Source organism: Pristiophorus japonicus, chromosome 4, assembly GCF_044704955.1.
Source record: "Pristiophorus japonicus isolate sPriJap1 chromosome 4, sPriJap1.hap1, whole genome shotgun sequence".
Lineage (NCBI taxonomy): Eukaryota > Metazoa > Chordata > Chondrichthyes > Pristiophoridae > Pristiophorus > Pristiophorus japonicus.
In genome coordinates this window covers 273,303,314-273,321,229 of record NC_091980.1, presented here as the reverse complement: position 1 = coordinate 273,321,229, position 17,916 = coordinate 273,303,314, and the positions used below count along the sequence as shown (strand labels likewise).

The 17,916-nt window shown below is 45.1% G+C and overlaps 1 protein-coding gene across 1 annotated transcript in view; it reads right to left on the bottom strand.

Moving 5' to 3' along the window:
* The window catches only part of slc24a4b (solute carrier family 24 member 4b), a 372,991-nt gene extending 355,813 nt beyond the window's left edge, over nucleotides 1–17,178 (bottom strand). The window contains exons 1-2 of the mRNA XM_070877549.1: nucleotides 17,019–17,178; nucleotides 16,060–16,173 (exon numbers count right to left, since the gene is read on the bottom strand). Of these exons, the coding sequence (XP_070733650.1) occupies nucleotides 16,060–16,173; nucleotides 17,019–17,178 (274 nt within the window). The remainder of the gene's footprint in view (nucleotides 1–16,059; nucleotides 16,174–17,018) is intronic.
* Nucleotides 17,179–17,916: the final 738 nt, after the last annotated feature.

The window sequence follows — 17,916 nt, the reverse complement described above, 5'->3', positions numbered from 1 at the left end:
TGGGCTTGAAATCCCAGTGCTCGGTTTCCTGCGGGCGTTCGCCAGAAAATAATAAAAAAGATCAGCACCTACCTTTAGCTCCTGCGCCCTCCAGTGATTCCGGTCGGAGGCCTCCTCTCCCTGCGCAACTCAGCGCGTTCACGTCTCGGCGATGTGCAGGGAGAAGCTGGAGTCACGTGGCACTGGACAGCCAATCAAGGTAAAGTATTTTCATTCATAATAATGGGAACTCCGCAAATAGGAATTCTCATTATTATGAAGGGGAAACACCCCGGCCAAACACCCAAACACAAATAAAACAATAGAAAAAAAAAAATCACATATTTAACATTAATTTAAATTAAAGTTAATAAGCGTGTTAGAAAAAGAAAATATTTTTCGGACCTTTTTTTAAGTTTTGCAATTAGGATTTAATATAAACTTACCTCAGTGGGCAGGGTTTTTTTTAAACAGAAAAATGGTTTTAAATTTTATTTTTATATGTTTTTTATATGTTTTATAGCTCTTACGCTGATAAAAGTAGGCTGTGTGCCTGCTTTTACCAGGCGCAAGAGTTTTAAGGACATTCGCTAGGCAAGAGATGGGCAAATAGTGCAATCTTGTCCATGCAAATGTCCTTACTGCTGAGATGCGTTGGATCTGTCAAGCCAGAATTTGACAGACCCACAAAACGGCTTTTGCGGGTCTTCATCGGGTCCGTACACACTCTGTACGAACCCAGTGGGGCCAGAATTTCAGGCCCATATTATCTGCAGTAATTTTTTTTTAATTAATTCTCGGGAGAAGGGCGATGCTGGCCAGCATTTATTGCCTATTTATAACGACAGCCAGTTTTCATCCCAAAGGACATTAGTGAACCAGTTGTTTTTTATTTACGACAAACCAATGGCTTATGGTCACTTTTACTGATGGCCGGCTTTTTATTTCCAGATTTATTTATTATGTTAAAATTGAATACAAATTCTCAAACTACCACGGTTGGATTTGAACTCATGAGGGCTGAAATTCACCTCCGCCTGAAACGGCGAGCACCTACCGTCTTCGAAGTCTTCTGACCGCCGCAATGGATGCCTCGGCCTGTCCGGAGTAATTCAGCATCTCGAACTTTTTTTCAAGCGGGTCGGAAGTGGCATCATTGTGGGGGCAGAGCGGAGTGGGGGTCACTAGCGGGGCAGAAGTGGGGGCGGGACGAAGTCTCCGCCACTGTCCGTCATCAGTGCCACACCAATGATGTCATCACACGAGTGCATCAACATGTCTCCCCCTTCAGTTAAAGGAGAGAGCTGCTGCGAGCTCTGCATCTTTTTCAGGTAGGTCCACTGGGCCACCAGGGAGGGTTGCGGCCGGGCTAGCGGCCTGGCACCCAAGAGGGGGGTGCCAGACTGCCTGTTGGCAGCTTGGCCGAACCCGGGGGCGTAATTGTCGGCCCGATCTGGCTGTCGGCTGACAAAAAAAAATAAAATGGCGTCACCGGCAGCACTACCTCCGCTTTAAAGGTGGTCGCGCCCCCAACCAACAAGGCCCAACAGGAGTGCGCCCACGCAAAAAGCTGTTGGGGGGCACCAAGCGACGGCCTGGAGACTTTTGCAGGTGAAATTCCTTCCCGGAGCAGCTCCATTGCGGTGCACGCTCTGATGACGTCTTTAAGACCCGTCTGCAGGAGAGGAACGGAGCGCCAGACCGCAGCAAAAAGCCCCGAGGTGAATTGAGTGAGCATCGGCCAGGCCGCCGCAAGTCGGCAGCCATTCGTCACTGCCCCCTGACCTCTGCTTTCAGGCGGCCAGAGGCCTTATTAGGAGGCTGAACTTTGGCCCCCTGTTCACCACAGACATATAACATTGAAAAGGTTTAGGGGCTGTTTGTGGAACAGCTAGCAGCAGTCCCTTTAAGGACTTCTGCTTAGGCTGTTCAATGCCCTTGCCCACGTGTCCCTTCAAATTGCAATCAAAGTCCTAACTCTGTCGTAGGGCCTCCATTTGCACAACAGAGAGTCCTATCACTTGAAACAAGGAAAAGGCCCCTTTTAATATCCCTATGGACGACAAACTGATCCTCCTTGGTCGACCAGAGTCGGTAAGGACACAGACCTCTGGGGAGGCGTGATCGGCAGACTGGGGGTAGGGAAAGCCAACTCCAGTGGTTCCCTGCTCCTGACAAAATGCCTAAGAACACGACCTTGTCATCACCAACACCTTGTTCCGCCAGAGGGATTGTGACAACACCCTCGCTCCAAGCACAGGCACCTGCTCAACTACGTCATCATCCGAGCGAGGGATCGCAAGGACGTGCGCATCACCCGCGCCATGACAGGAGCTGACGACTGCTGGACGGACCGCGGCCTAATCCGCTCCATCATCAACATCAATATAGTCCCAACAATGCCGCAGAAAAATCAACGCAGGCGCACTCAAAGACCCAGTTAATAAAACCTTATACAGTCATCGCCTCAGTGCCAACCTGGTGACCCTCGATGATCCCGAGACGCAGAGTGCTCACAGCAGCTGGTCTGCCCTCAAGGCCACCATAACCAGCACCTGTGAAGAGACGTTTGGTCACTCAACCAGAAAACACCAAGACTTGTTTGATAAGAACGACCAGGAGATCCAGGGGCTAATAAGCCACAGGCACAAAGCATTTCTGAACTTAAAGCAGCAACCCAATTTGGGAGCAGCAAAGCAGCTCTTCAGGCGGCTGAAGGCCGAGGTCCAACAAAAAACCCACGACCTAAAGAATAGATGGTGGGTGGAGAAAGCACAGGAGATCCAGCAGTTAGCCAACAGCCATGATGTGCGAGGATTCTTCACTGCAGTTAAGTCCACCTGCGGCCCAAGCACCTAAGGCCCCACCACACTGCTGGCCAAGAAAAATGGGGAGGCACTCATTAAGGACACCGAGGCAGTCAGGGCCCACTGGAAGGAGCACTTCGAATATCTCCTTAACCGAGACTCTACCTTCAACACGAATGTCCTCGACTCCATCCCACAGCATGCTACCCTCCACCATCTCAGCAAAACGCCAGCCTTGCACAAGGTAGAAAAGGCCATCCGTCAGCTCAAGAACAAGAAGGCATCAGAAGCAGGTGGAATCCCCGCTGAGGCACTAAAGTATGATGGAGAAGCACTATTGGTATGAATGCATGACCTCTCTTAACTGGAAGGAGAGAATGCGGGAGATCTCAGGGATCCTGTAATCATGAACATCTTCAAAAAAAGGGACGTCCGACTGCAGCAACTACAGAGGAATCTCCCTGTTGTCGGCCACTGGGAAAATCATCGCAAGAATCCTCCTCAACCATCTTCTCCCTGTGGCTGAAGAGCTCCTCCCAGAGTCACAATGTGGATTCCGTCCACTAAGGGGTACAACAGACATGATCTTCACCGCGCGCCAACAAGAGAAATGCAAGGAACAGCACCAACTCTTGTACATGGCCTTCTTTGATCTCACAAAGGCCTTTTACGCTGTCACACCGTGAAGGACGATGGAATGTTCTCCTCCGCTTCGGCTGCCCCCAAAAGTTTGTCACCATCCTCCGCCTGCTCCATGATGACATGCAAGCTGTGATCCTGACCAACGGATCCACCACAGATCCAATCCACGTCCGGAACGGGGTCAAGCAGGACTGCGTCATTGCGCCAACGCTCTTCTTGATCTTCCTCGTTGCAATGCTCCATCTCATTCTCACTCTCACACTCAACAAGCTCCTCGCTGGAGTGGAACTAAACTATAGAACCAATGGGAACCTGTTCCACCTTCGTCGCCTCCAGGCTAAATCCAAGGTTGTCCCATCCTCTGTCATCAAACTACAGAATGCGAACAACGCTTGCATCTGCGCACACTCAGAGGCCGAACAGCAAGCCATCATCAACATCTTCACTGAAGCGTATGAAAGTATGGGCCTTACACTAACCATCTGTAAGACAAAGGTCCTCCAGGTGGGAAGAGGAAAGTCTCAATGCCTCCTTGATAAAGTGCAACATCCCCACCGGCACCTGGGAATTCCTGGCCCAAGACAGTCCTAAGTGGAGGAAGAGCTTCCGGGAGGGCGTTAAGCACCTCGAGTCTCATTGCCGAGAGCATGCAGAAAACAAGCGCAGACAGCGGAAGAAGCATGCGGCAAACAAAGTGTCCGTTTAAGGACTTCTGCTTAGGCTGTTCAATGCCCCTACCCACGTGTCCCTTCAAATTGCAATTAGGATCCTAACTCTGTCGTGGGGCCTCCATTTGCACAACAAAGAGTCCTATCACTTGAAACAGGGAAAAGGCCCCTTTTTAATATTGCAGCGGCCAGAGCATCAACATTGTCTACTTAGCCCACTTTGAGGCCATTACCGCCAGTTAAGACCGCTTTTGACCATTTAAAATTGGCCTGAATGTGTCAGAAAATCTGATGTTTAAGTCACACTTCAGTGCAGATTTTAATAACTTACGGATGTGATTATCACTATTTCAGTCACCCAGCTCAAGTCTTACAAGTGCATCTTTTGTACTAGTACAGTTAATGCACCAGACTTTGCAGCAGGTTTGCACACATAAATAAAAAGAACACTTCACTTTTTCAAAAGTAATAGAAATTAAATTAAATTCAATGTTTTATAAAAACAAATATTAATTTTTCTTAATGTTCCATTAGTAACTTGCCTTCATGGGCAGGGTTTTTAATATAAATATAAGTCACAAAATGCATTTTTTCTATCTTTTAAAACTCTTACACTGGTAAGCCGGGCATAAGAGTATTAAGGACATTCGCTGGGCTGGAGTTGGGCAAATAGCCCAAATCTCCGCCCACAAAGGCCCTTCTCCTGGGGACACTGCGATCTGTCAAAAGAAATGTTGACAAATCACAGGTGCCGGGTTTAGGCGCATACACTTTGCGCGCCTAAACCCAGAACTTGCAAGGCCTCTTAGTACACATCGTACGCACCCGGAGAGGCCAACATTTACCGCCCATTACTTCATCTTTATTTTGAACTAAAATCACATGTGCTATGGTGAGGCTGAAGTGAAACACTGCTCATTTTCACATTAGAAAGTACCTCTATTCAGATTAGCTATTTGCAACATTCTCAATACTTACGCAAAGAAACAATGGCCCAGAAATTCCTCTGGGGGTCTTCCCGCAGGGAATCGCTTCCTCGCTGGATATTTTTAATGAATTTACCTGGTGGTCGAGGAGGCGCCCTGATTTCCGATGGGGAGGCCTTCTCCTCTCGCGCTGTGAAGCGCGCTCCCGTGCAGAGGGTCCCCACCCAGAAGATGCAGTCATGTGTGACTGCTCAGCCAATCAGGTAAGCATTTCACAGGTTCCCATTAATAGCACTGAGACTCGCGTATCTACGAGTTCTCAGTGCTATTAATGGGAACAAAAGCAATCACACAAAATATTAAAAAATAAAAAACAGACCACACATATTTAAAATTAATTGAAATTAAAGTTATTATGTTGTATAAAATTAAAATATTTTCCCGATTTTTAAAAAAGTTTTTTAAATTATGGTTAAAAATAAACTTACCGTAGTGGGGAGGGTTTTTAAGAATAAAATGTGCTTTTATAACTTTATTTTAAAATGTTTTTGTCTATTTTTAAACACTTGCGCCTGTAAAAGTAGGCTATACGCCTGCTTTTACACGTACAAGATTTTTGAGGACATTTGCTGGGCAAGATATCCGTTAATATCAGAAATCTTGCCCTGCAAGTGTCTTCGCTCCCAATCAGCGGATGACCTGTCAAGCTCGAAACTTGACAGATTGGAAAAGCCGGTTTTCAGTATGGACCCGGAGCATCGGAATTCCAGCACCATTGTCGTCACACTGCAAAAAAAAATGTGTTTGATTGATGGAAACCAATAAATAAAATATCCATATAAGAACTTCCATAAGAACACTTCGGTCTAAATTGCATAATGGTTTATTTCATCTTCCTTTCCACCTCATCCTAAAATCTGTCAGAGAAAAGCCAGCTACCCACGCTTGCAGTATATTTCTGAAATTGCACGCTCCATTAGAAACGTGTGATCACGTTCCCTCAAAATGTCCAAGGCACCACTGCAGGTTGCTCAAAAGAAGTATTAAAAAAAGTTTTAAAATATTTTCTGTGGGGCCAAGAGGAGCATTTATGAGATTTATGATTGTATTCACTGGAGTTCAGAAGAATGAGAGGGGACCTCATAGAAACGTTTAAAATTCTGACGGGTTTAGACAGGTTAGATGCAGGAAGAATGTTCCCAATGTTGGGGAAGTCCAGAACCAGGGGTCACAGTCTGAGGATAAGGGGTAAGCCATTTAGGACCGAGATGAGGAGAAACTTCTTCACCCAGAGAGTGGTGAACCTGTGGAATTCTCTACCACAGAAAGTAGTTGAGGCCAATTCACTAAATATATTCAAAAGGGAGTTAGATGAAGTCCTTACTACTCGGGGGATCAAGGGTTATGGCGAGAAAGCAGGAAGGGGGTACTGAAGTTTCATGTTCAGCCATGAACTCATTGAATGGCGGTGCAGGCTAGAAGGGCTGAATGGCCTGCTCCTGCACCTATTTTCTATGTTTCTATAAGAGTTTTACATAGAGGTTTACATAGGGAATGCATAATCCGAGAAACAAATTTCATTACGGATTGATATGTTATAGTTGCTATTCCACAACCATTCCTACAACAAGCTTCATTGCTGAAACGCAAGAGTTATCTCAATCTAACTGTTTGTGGTAATATTAAACATGACAGCAGTCTAGATTACAGTCCATAATAAACATTAAAATACTTTTCAAATGGAGGATTGGGGACTGAGCTGATTAAATTATCTGGCTCCAACCCGTGCTCGGCCAGCTCTCTGTTTCCCACTCCAACAGATAAAATGTGGGCTTTTGTTGTCACCACTACAGTCGATTGCAAAAGGCACACAGTGCCTGCCACATGATGCTGTTCAACAACATTAACTATTGTTACATTGTTAAACATGTATCAGTTCTTTGTAGCTCTCATCTTCTCAATGTGACCAAGAACATTTACACACAACTTAAATAGAAAAACAAACACCAAATACAATACATTAACAGGAATCTTTGGAAAGCACCAGATTTAAAAATATTTTTTCTTGTGTAAATACATTTACAAACAGTTATCTCTATAATCTCTTCCAGCCCTACAACCCTCTGAGATCACTAAGTCCTCCAATTCAGGCCTGTTGCGCATTCCCGCATTGCTTGCCATTGCCGGCCATGCCTTCAGCTGCCTAGGGTCTAAGCTCTGAAATTTCCTCCCCAAACCTCTCCTTATGCTCGCATGTCCTAATATCTCCTCATGTGGCTCGGTGTCAAATTTTGTTTAATAACGTGAAACCCCTTGCGATGTTTTACTACATTAAAGGTGCTAAATAAATGCAATGTTGTTGCTGATACTCAGTTATCAAACTTAACATAATAACCACGCAGTACAGCAGAACCCCAAACCCCAATGGACCATGTACAGCAGACACCACAAGTCGCTGGAGAAGTACCACCAACGATGTCTCCACAAGATCCTACAAATCCCCTGGGAGGACAGACGCACCAACATTAGCATCCTCAACCAGGCCAACATCCCCAGCATTGAAGCACTGACCACACTTGATCAGCTCCGTTGGGCAGGCCACACTGTTCGCATGCCAGACACGAGACTCCCAAAGCAAGCGCTCTACTCGGAAGTCCTTCACGGCAAACAAGCCAAAGGTGGGCAGAGGGAATGTCACAAGGATTTCTTCAAAGCCTCCCTGATAAAGTGCAACATCCCCACTGATACCTGGGAGTCCCTGGCCAAAGACCGCCCTAAGTGGAGGAAGTGCATCCGGGAGGGCGCTGTGCACCTCGAGTCTCATCGCCGAGAGCATACAGAAATCAAGCGCAGGCAGCGGAAAGAGCGTGCGGCAAACCAGTCCCACCCACCCTTTCCCTCAACGACTACCTGTCCCACCTGTGACAGGGACTGTGGTTCTCATATTAGATTGTTCAGCCACCTATGGACTCATTTTTAGAGTGGAAGCAAGTCTTCCTCAATTCCGAGGGACTGCCTATGATGATGATGATGACGAAACCCCAATTTAACTAAAAGATAACTTCAGTAAATTATTGAATACAACAGACAGCATATATTACCTGGAAGGAAGTCAATAATCCTATTATGGGGTGGGTAAGCTGATGTCATAAGGTTACTGCACAAGATAAAAATTCACAGGGTTGGGGGTAATATATTAGCATGGATAGAGGACTGGCTAACTAACAGAGAACAGAGAGTCGAGATAAATAGTTCATTCTCTGCTTGGCAACCAGTAACTAGTGGGGTGCCACAGGGATCAGTGCTGGGACCCCAACTATTTACAATCTATATTAAGGACTTGGAAAAATGGACTGAGTGTAACATAGTAAAGTTTGCTGATGATACAAAGATGGGAGGAAAAGCAATGTGTGAGGACACAAAAAATCTGCAAAAGGACATAGACAGGCTAAGTGAGTGGGCAAAAAATTGGCAGATGGAGTATAATGTTGGAAAGTGTGAGGTCATGCACTTTGGCAGAAAAAAAATCAAAGAGCAGGTTACTATTTAAATGGATTGCAAAGTGCCGCAGTACAGTGGGACCTGGGGGTACTTGTGCATGAAACACAAAAGGATAGTAAGCAGGTACAGCAAGTGATCAGGAAGGCCAATGGTATCTTGGCCTTTATTGCAAAGGGGATGGAATATAAAAGCAGAGAAGTCTTGCTACAGCTATATAAGGTATTGGTGAGGCCACACCTGGAATACTGTGTGCAGATTTTGTTTCCATATTTACGAAAGGATATACTTGCTTTGGAGGCAGTTCAGAGACGGTTCACTAGGTTGATTCCGGGGATGAGAGGGTTGACTTATGAGGAAAGGTTGAGTAGGTTGGGCCTCTACTCACTGGAATTCAGAAGAATGAGAGGTGATCTTATCATAGAAACATAGAAACATTTAAGATTATGAGGGGGCTTGACAAGGTGGATGCAGAGAGGATGTTTCCACTGATGGGGGAGACTAGAACTAGAGGGCATGATCTTAGAATAAGGGGCCACCCATTTAAAACAGAGATGAAGAGAAATTTCTTCTCTCAGAGGGTTGTAAATCTGTGGAATTCGCTGCTTCAGAGAGCTGTGGAAGCTGGGACATTGAATAAATTTAAGACAGAAATAGACAGTTTCTTAAACGATAAGGGAATAAGGGGTTATGGGGAGCGGGTGGGGAAGTGGAGCTGAGTCCATGATCAGATCAGCCATGATCTTATTGAATGGCGGAGCAGGCTCGAGGGGCCGTATGGCCTACTCCTGTTCCTATTTCTTATGTTCTTATGTTCTTATAAACTACACAAGCTTCCTCTTACCTGAGTTGAAGATTTCACTTGAACTCATAATGGAATTGTTATATTTTATATCTTATATTATAGCCAGGTCAAATAATTGGAACCTTCATTTTACATGACAAATAACTTATCTTTAACCGTAACTTGCTTATTATCCAATAATCCCTTAAAAATACATTGGTCTCTGCCTCAACCATTCCCTGGGGATAAATTAACTTTGGCCAATTGTCTAAAATGGCTGCTAGCCAATTGACCGCCATTATACACCCAGTCTGACGGTGGTCCGTCCGATTTTATTCTCATTATTGTTTCTTTCAGTGGTTTGTTACAACTGTCAGAGGACAGTTAAGAGTCAACCACATGGCTGTGGGTCTGGAGACCAGACCAGGTAAGGATGGCAGATTTCCTTTCCTAAAGAACTTTAGTAAACCAGTCAGGGTTTTACGACAATCCGGTAGTTTCATGGTTACCATTACTGATACAAATTTTTTATTCCAGATTTAATTTTAATTAACTGAATTTAAATTTGAATTCATGTCTCTGGATTAGTAGCTCTGGGTTACTAGTCCACTAACATAACCACTATGCTACCATTGCCTGGAAGGCCTGCCAAATAATTTTTGCATTAAAGCTGAAAGGGTGCAGAAGTCCAGTCCCAGTCTGTGTGGTGTCATCAGCACTCTGCAACCTACCCCAGAGAGTGTGGTCACCTCCAGTGACACTGCATCCGGGCTCTTACAATGGAAGTCAGTGTCACTTGCTTTGGTGCAAGCTCAAATGATTGCCTTGTAGACTCTGGGCTCAACCCTATCCTTTGCCTTGGAGGGACAGACACCCACCTTGCAGAGACAGACGTCCACCCTGAGCAGCTTGGTGGAGCAAATAGATAGGGGTTTTCAAGGAGTCACTCGTCTTCTACAGTCTGCTGTCCCACAGATCAGGGGAAGTGATGAGCCCCGGCTCCATGGGAGTGGCAGTAGCACAATGACAGCATTACATGTTGATTTTTTTTTTCAGCAGTCAACATGTCTTCTCCTCTGCCATCCTCTCAACCAATGCCCTGCCACAAAGTCGGCTGGGCCACACTGCCCCAGCAGCAGCTGACATGCAGCTGACCGCAGCAGGGCATTTGCAGGCTCGAGCACCAGGAAGTCACCGGCCACGAGCATCTCAAGAGTTCCAGCATGAGCAACAGCACCCTTCCACCACCATTGCTGAGCCCACTAGGGGAGCACCTCCATAGGAGCATTAGGAAACCTTCGCATAAGGAAGGCATCATCTCGGTTGGCACCTGGGGCTGAAATGAATGGAAGGCAATTATTATGTTTGCCATTAAGTTAATCATCTTGATCACATTGTGTTCTGCAGTGTGGTTTTGAGGCAACTTCTGAGTCGGCACTGTCAGTAGGTCACTGATACATAAGTTGTCTGAATAGCTTGAATGTTTCAGGATTAAGGGAGTGGTGAAAGATGGAACAAAGAATGTTGATTCAGAAGGGCTGTGTGTATGTTTTGAGATCAGGGGAATGAGCAGGTCACTGGAAACTCTGAGCAATTAACTCATCCCTCACATGTCTTCTTGCAGGGATTTTAGGTGACCTCTTTCTCCTGCTGGTTCCTCGCCTACCCCCACTCTTCCTCATCTGATGAGGACAATTGCTGCTCTTCCAACTGCAGGCCTCTCTGTATGGCGAGGTTGTGTAGTAGGCAGCACACTACTACAATGCAGGAGACCCTTTGTGGGGCATATTGTAGGGAGCCCCCAGACCTGCCCCGATGGTGTGCTCTATAATCATCCTGGTGCTCCCGTGGCTTTGATTATACTTGCGTTGCTCAGGTGTGGTGGGGTTATGGAGGGGCCATGAGCCCTATATAAAAGGGTTATCCCCTGTCGCCCAGCAGCTATCCAGCCATGTTATGGGCCGTGGTGACTTTGAGAGTCAGTGCCAAAGTATCACTCCTGATCCAGCAGGTCCTGTAATGGGAGGCTGCAGAGGTCTGCAACAGCCTGGCTGGAGAGGCACAGATGACTGATGCACTGCTCTTTAGATAGATCCAAGAAAATGACACTTGGCCTGTGCACCCTGTGTGCTGGGCATGGCCTCCAAAGAGCAGTCTCCCTCACCTACTGCCTTATGAGAGGCCCAGCTGCTGCTGCTCTTCTTCCTCCAAGTGTTCCTCCATCCAAATGAAACTGGAAATAATTGCATCCATGATAAGCAGATAAAGCTTACTGAAGGTAATAAGGCACAAGGATTGAGAAATGAGCAATCTGAAGCTGAAAACTCCCCTGGCAATCCAAATACAACAACAATTTGCACTTATATAATGCCTTTAACATGAGTAAATTGTCACAAGGTGTTTTAATAGCACAAACATGCTCTGCGCCAATTACCTGCAGGCAAGTGCGCCTCTTCAAAAACTGCTTCAGACCAATCCCACTATATTTTACTTACGGATTGGCCACTGGGCAGGACTTAAAATGGTGTAAGGGTCCTAATAGCATCAGTGAACCCCAGCTTACATCTATTTATGAGGCCCAAGTCTGTCTCTGGACATCTGGGATTTGAGTTTGAGCTTAGTCTATCAATGCAAGACAAGGTGATTGGCAAACGATCCAAAGGCGGTGTTGAAAGGCCGCCGATTTGTAGTCGAATAGCCGCTGCTCGCAAAATTCTCCCCGGTGGTTTTTCTGGCGGTCCCCATTTCTACCCCGCTGCTGCCAAACCCTCCTAAGTGCGTCAACAAAGCATGCACCGTCAATGTCCCGCCCCGCAAGCAAAATTAACCTTAGAAAAACTTCCGGCTGCCACTCGGTGCCCCGACAGTTTTTCTGTCGGTGCACTGTGTTTGCAGTGTGTGTAAAATGGCAGTGCGGCCTCCATTAAAGGGGAGGGCGCACTGCCACCACCGCCATCTTAGTTTTTTTGTCGGCCGACTGCCAGGTCAGCCCGACAATTTTGCCCCCGGGTTGGACCAGACTGCTCCAATGCCAACAGGCAGCCTGGCACGCCCTCTTGGGTGCCACTGGCCGAAACCCTCTCTGGTGGCCCAGTGGACCCAACTTAAAAAGTTGCAGAGTGCGCAGCGGCTCTCCCCTTTAACTGAAGGGGAGAGACGTGTTGACGCGCCAGCGCGATGACATCACCAGCCTGGGGCTGATGACTGACACCGCCGGAGAGTCTCGTCCCACCTCCACTTCCACCCCCCATTATGACGGATACTCTGTTCCCGCCCACTCCCATTATGACTGACTTCCATCCCATTCCAAAAAAATGACAAAGAGCTGAATTTCACAAGATTAGTGGCCAAAACACAAGAAAAACGGTAGGTGTAATCGTTTCCGGTGTGATGAATTTCGGCCTCCATGGATCTCCATCCCATTTCCTGTGCTTTTCACCTGGGAAATAAGTATTTCCCCAGGTGCTAATCCCAAGAAAATTGGCCTCTCATGTTATTCTGTGTAACAACAACAACAATTTGCATTTATATAGTGTCTTTAATGTAGTAAAACACCGCAAGGTACTTCACAGGACTGTTATAAAACAAAATTTGAAATCGAGCCTCATAATGAGATATTAGGGCAGATGACCAAAAGCTTGTTCAAAGAGTTAGGTTTTAAGGAGCATCTTAAAGGAGAGAAAGGTAGAGAGGCAGAGAGGTTTAGGGAGTGAATTCCAGAACCTAGGGCCCAGACAGCTGAAGCCACGGCTGCAAATGGTGGAGCGATTAAAATCGGAGATGTGCAAAAGACCAGAATTGGAGGTGCACAGATATCTCAGAGGGTTGCAAAACTGGAGGAGGTTACAGATAGGGAGGGGCGAGGTCATGGAGGGATTTGTAAACAAGGATGAGAATTTTAAAATCGAGGCATTGCTTAACCGGAAGCCAATGTAAGTCAGCAGGCACAGGGGTGGTGGATGGATGGGACTTGGGCAAGTTAGGACCCGGCAGCAGAGTTTTGGATGAGCTTAGGTTTAACAGAAATCAATCGTGATATTTAGTAGTAAGATGCCCTGATAATACAATGCTCTGTGACTAGATCATGTGACTCATAGCAGTGAAATGCTCTTTTACTTTTCTAAAGATTGTAAGCACATAGCAGAACAATATAATTCCCATAGGTTACTGACCAGCAAAATAAACCAGAAAACAGCACCAGCCACATAAGACAGCTGTAGGGTGATATAAATTCTGATGGTACGATGTGATCCTGCTCAGTGCTTTACAGGATCTAGATTGTCAGTTTGAGGCTGACACTTGGAGCAGAAGTTCAGAGTTTCTCAAGATGCACCAAACATGCCTGAAAAAATTTCTGCCACATTTTATTTTTTGATAAATGATTATCGACTGTTTGCTATGATTTCTCTTTTTGAGATATAAATGCACCGAATTAAATAGTTTCAAAGAGAGTTACTCATATTAAATAGCGTGTAGGATTTGGTACTATGGCCTAATACAGATTCTCAGGTACTGTTCTCTTATCAGTTTTCACAAGGTAAATATCATCACAGTTTATATCATCACTTCAACAATGGAATAGCGGAAGTAGCCATATTCATCAATGACATTTTTCAAGAAAATAAAGCACAACAAAACCAGGTAACTCAGAGTAGTTGTACAAATGAACAGACTTCAGTACTTGCTGACTTCAACACAAGTTTAATAGTTTAGAAAACACTGATTCTTATAGTGTACTGATGTCAACTATGATCCTTGTAGAAATGGGGTACGGTGGCAAACTGGTTATGGGGTGCGGTAGCACAGTGGTAATGTTACAGGACTAGCAAACCAGAAGCCTAGACTAATGATCTGGAGACTTAAGTTCAAATCCCATGATGGCAGCTGAGACAATTGAATTTAATTAATTCATTCATTCATTAAATCTGGAATGTTTAAAAAAAGCTAGTATCAGTAATGGTGACCATGAAACTACAGAATTGTAGTAAAAACCCATCTGGTTCACTAATGCCCTTTAGGGAAGGTCGACATGTGACTCTGGACCCACAGCAATGTGGTTGACTCTTAACTGCCCTCTGAAGTGACCTAGCAAGCTACTCAGTTATATCAAACCACTATTACAATAACAGTAACAGTAACATTAAAAAAGCAGACAGACGACCCGGGTACCTAAGCACTGGACACAACAAAGACACACCCAGCCTGGTCAACCCTGCAAAGTCCTCCTTACTAACATCTGGGAACATGCAAAAATTGGGAGAGCTGTCCCACAGTCTAGTTAAGCAACAGCCTAGAATAGTCATACTCACAAAATCATATCTTTCAGCCAATGTATCAGATTCCTCCATCACCATCCCACTGGCAGGACAGACCTCACACAGTGGTATACAGTCTGGAGGGGGTGACCGTGGGAGCCCTCAATATTGACTCCGGGTCCCATGGAGTCTCATGGCATCAGCTCAAACATGGGAAAGGAAACCTCCTGCTGATTACAACCTACAACCTACTGCTCCCTCATTTCTAATGGAGTCTACTCTGCACCACATAGAATTACTTACATTTTACAGCTCAGAAACAGGCCATTCGGCCCAAGAGGTCTGTGCTGGTGTGCATGCTCCACACAGGCCTCCCCCATATTACCATCTCACCCTATGAACATATCCTTCTATTCCTTTCTCCCTCATGTGTTTATCTAGCTTCCCTTTAAATGTATCTATGTTTAAATGTTGCTGCAACCACTCCATGAGGTAATGAGCTCTACATTCTCACCACTCTGAGTAAGGAAGTTTCTCCTGGATTCTTTATTGGATGTATTAGTGACTATCTTTTATATATGGCCCCTAGTCCCTAGTTTTGGACTCCCCACAACTGGAAACATCAGCGTTACGCCTACCCTATCGAACCCCTTTATCATTTTAAAGACCTCGATCAGGCCATCTCTTAGATTCTCTTTTTTAATGAAAAGAGTTCCAGCCTATTCAGTCTTTCCTGAACTCTTTGCTTGAAGTGTGTTGATTTTAAATGTGTGTTCTATAAGTCTACCCCAACAGGACTACATGGTTAAACCTTTCAGCATGTTAAAGACCTGTGTCATGTCCCCTCCAGTTGCAAATCACCATTTAGAAAACCAAGTATATCATCGTTTTAACAATTACTGGGAACAGGCTGTTGTGATGTTTATTACAGTGAACATGTTGCAAAACAGAGGTGCTGTGGGGTTGTGTAACCATGCTCTGAACATAAGAAAAACCATAGCATATAGCCACCTAAACTGGAAGTTCTACAAAACAATGGAATAGTTGGACAGATTAACGTTTAAAAAACAGTGGGGTCCACTTTGGAAATAAAGCAGTTTTCAGGCAAGCTCTGAACTAGTGACAGTCCTAATCAGTGCTGATAAACCGGATTAACTGAGCCCCACACATCGTTTTGAGCGAAATGTGGTGCTAAACGGAAAAGTCCAGAAAGGTATTGAGTGAGAAACTGTAGATATCTTACACTGAAAGAAAATGCTTGTCTGCAGTGATCGTTTCCTTTAATCTTCCTAGCGGCACAAGAGCAGTTCTACCGATACACATTGACTTTGACATCTTCAAATAAACTGGTTACTATAGCAGCGCATATTTGATTAGAGCTACATCCAAACCGGTTCAATATTTAATGACTGATACACTTCCCAAGAAGGGGCTCTTGGGTGTTAAATGTAAGGATATGAAACAGCAATTCCGTCTTCGGAATTGTGGAATGCCCCTTACCTGGCTCGGTGCAATTCTTAGCTTGTGTACCGTTATCTGGCGCGGCTGCCATTAACTTCCTGTTCCACCACCTTAGGTCCAGTATGGCTTGTTGTCCGGTCTGTTTCTCATGCTCTGTTGGAATTCCCAATTGGAATGAGTTACTCTCTTATGGGGAAGATGCCGATTAGAAAGCCTGAGTTACTGTCAATGAAATCTATCCAGACCTTTGATTTTATTTCACTCACAACTCTCCAACTATGCTCAAGCAATGCGCTGCAGGGGCATTTTCAAACTTACCGATGTAAAAATCCCTTTTTATTTATGAAATGGAATCATTCCGAACATAAAATTGAACAAATACATAAAGTTCATTCAGAAAATCCTTCTAATCGCAGAGTTTCCGCAGGATGGCATAATACTTTTTTTAAAAACTACCTTCACATGCAAACATTAAGAGCATTTAATAGTATTCCTGTTCTTATGTTATTGAAAAGTGCATTTTTTTAAAAATCCTTAAAGGGTTAAACAAGACTTGCATCGGGAAAAATAACAAGCCTTTTATCAAAGCTGATTCTCACGGGGAAACTTGCAAATTTCCTCCAAGGCAGTTACATTAAGGATGGTTTATTGCGGAGATAATAGTATTCTATTAATATCAGGCTGCTCGGCTATTATAGTCCAATCGATTTTGGACAAGGCCGCATAAACTCGTGTTATGCAAGTTCATGACTCCACTCGTGTAATCGGGGGAGATGCAAACTTGAAGCAGGGAAATCCTTCAAACTGCAGTGTCCAAATCGCCTGGGTTACATTTTAAACAGAAACGCGGTGCAATACAAGAAGGCTCGGATTGTTTTTTTTCTGAAAAATAAAAACAGATTAAAAACATCTCTCGCCCGTTTTGCAAAAAAAGAAGCAGTGATGGCTAGCAGGTGGAAAAGTTCAATTCCTCGACGGCACTGGACTGGCTCACTCACCTAGTCTCGATAGCAGGCTGCACATGCACCACGCCAGCAAGAGAATGCTGCAGGAGACGCCGAGCTGATAAAGCAGCATCTCTCTCCTCCTGCGAACTTTAGTCATTTTTGCAAACGTTGACATTGCTGTATCTCTCGGTCGCTTGGTGCTCGAATCCATTGCCTCTGACGATTTGATATTGGCGAGACGAAAATCTGTGATTTTTGTTGTTGCTGTCCCAGCTTCCCTCCCCCCACCCCTCCAGTGTGTTTAAACTCCGGCGCCAGTTCTCATTTCACAGCTTTAAAGCAGGAAAGCCCTTGATGCAGTGTTGAGATCACATGTGAGCTGCAGGTTTCAGGGACTCGGGGAGAGAGGAGCCTTGTCAGTTTGAGGACGCTCGCCGCTTCGACTAGTGACGAGAGCTCGTAAATTTCTTCAGAAGGGAACAAGTTTTTTTTAACTGGAGTTCTTGCAGGATTCATAAATCAACCCGAGTTTTTTTTTAATGGGAAAAATGTCAAAGCCAAAAATATTCAGAGCATGAATTACAAATGCTGATTTTAAAAAAATATATATATATAGAAAAAGTTTGTTGTTTTTTGTTGTTGGGTGCAGTGCCGGGCTGTACAATCCGACAGCCTCAAGTCCGGAGTGACAGTGTCGGGGTGTACAGCTGCTGCTCCTGGACAGTTGTGCCCAGTCCTAGCTTCGATCTTTAGCCTCTCTTTAACTTTCGCTCTGAACTGCGCGGCTACATTGACTCTGGCGGCTGATCTCTGGCAGCATTAAGACCAAGTTAATCCCCTCCTCTCCCCCTGAACGGGACGGGAATTATCCATTCTATATATATATATATGGCCACGTTTGGATCTCCGGCGTAGCGTTAGAAGTTGGGAGATTGGTAAAGAGCCCCAG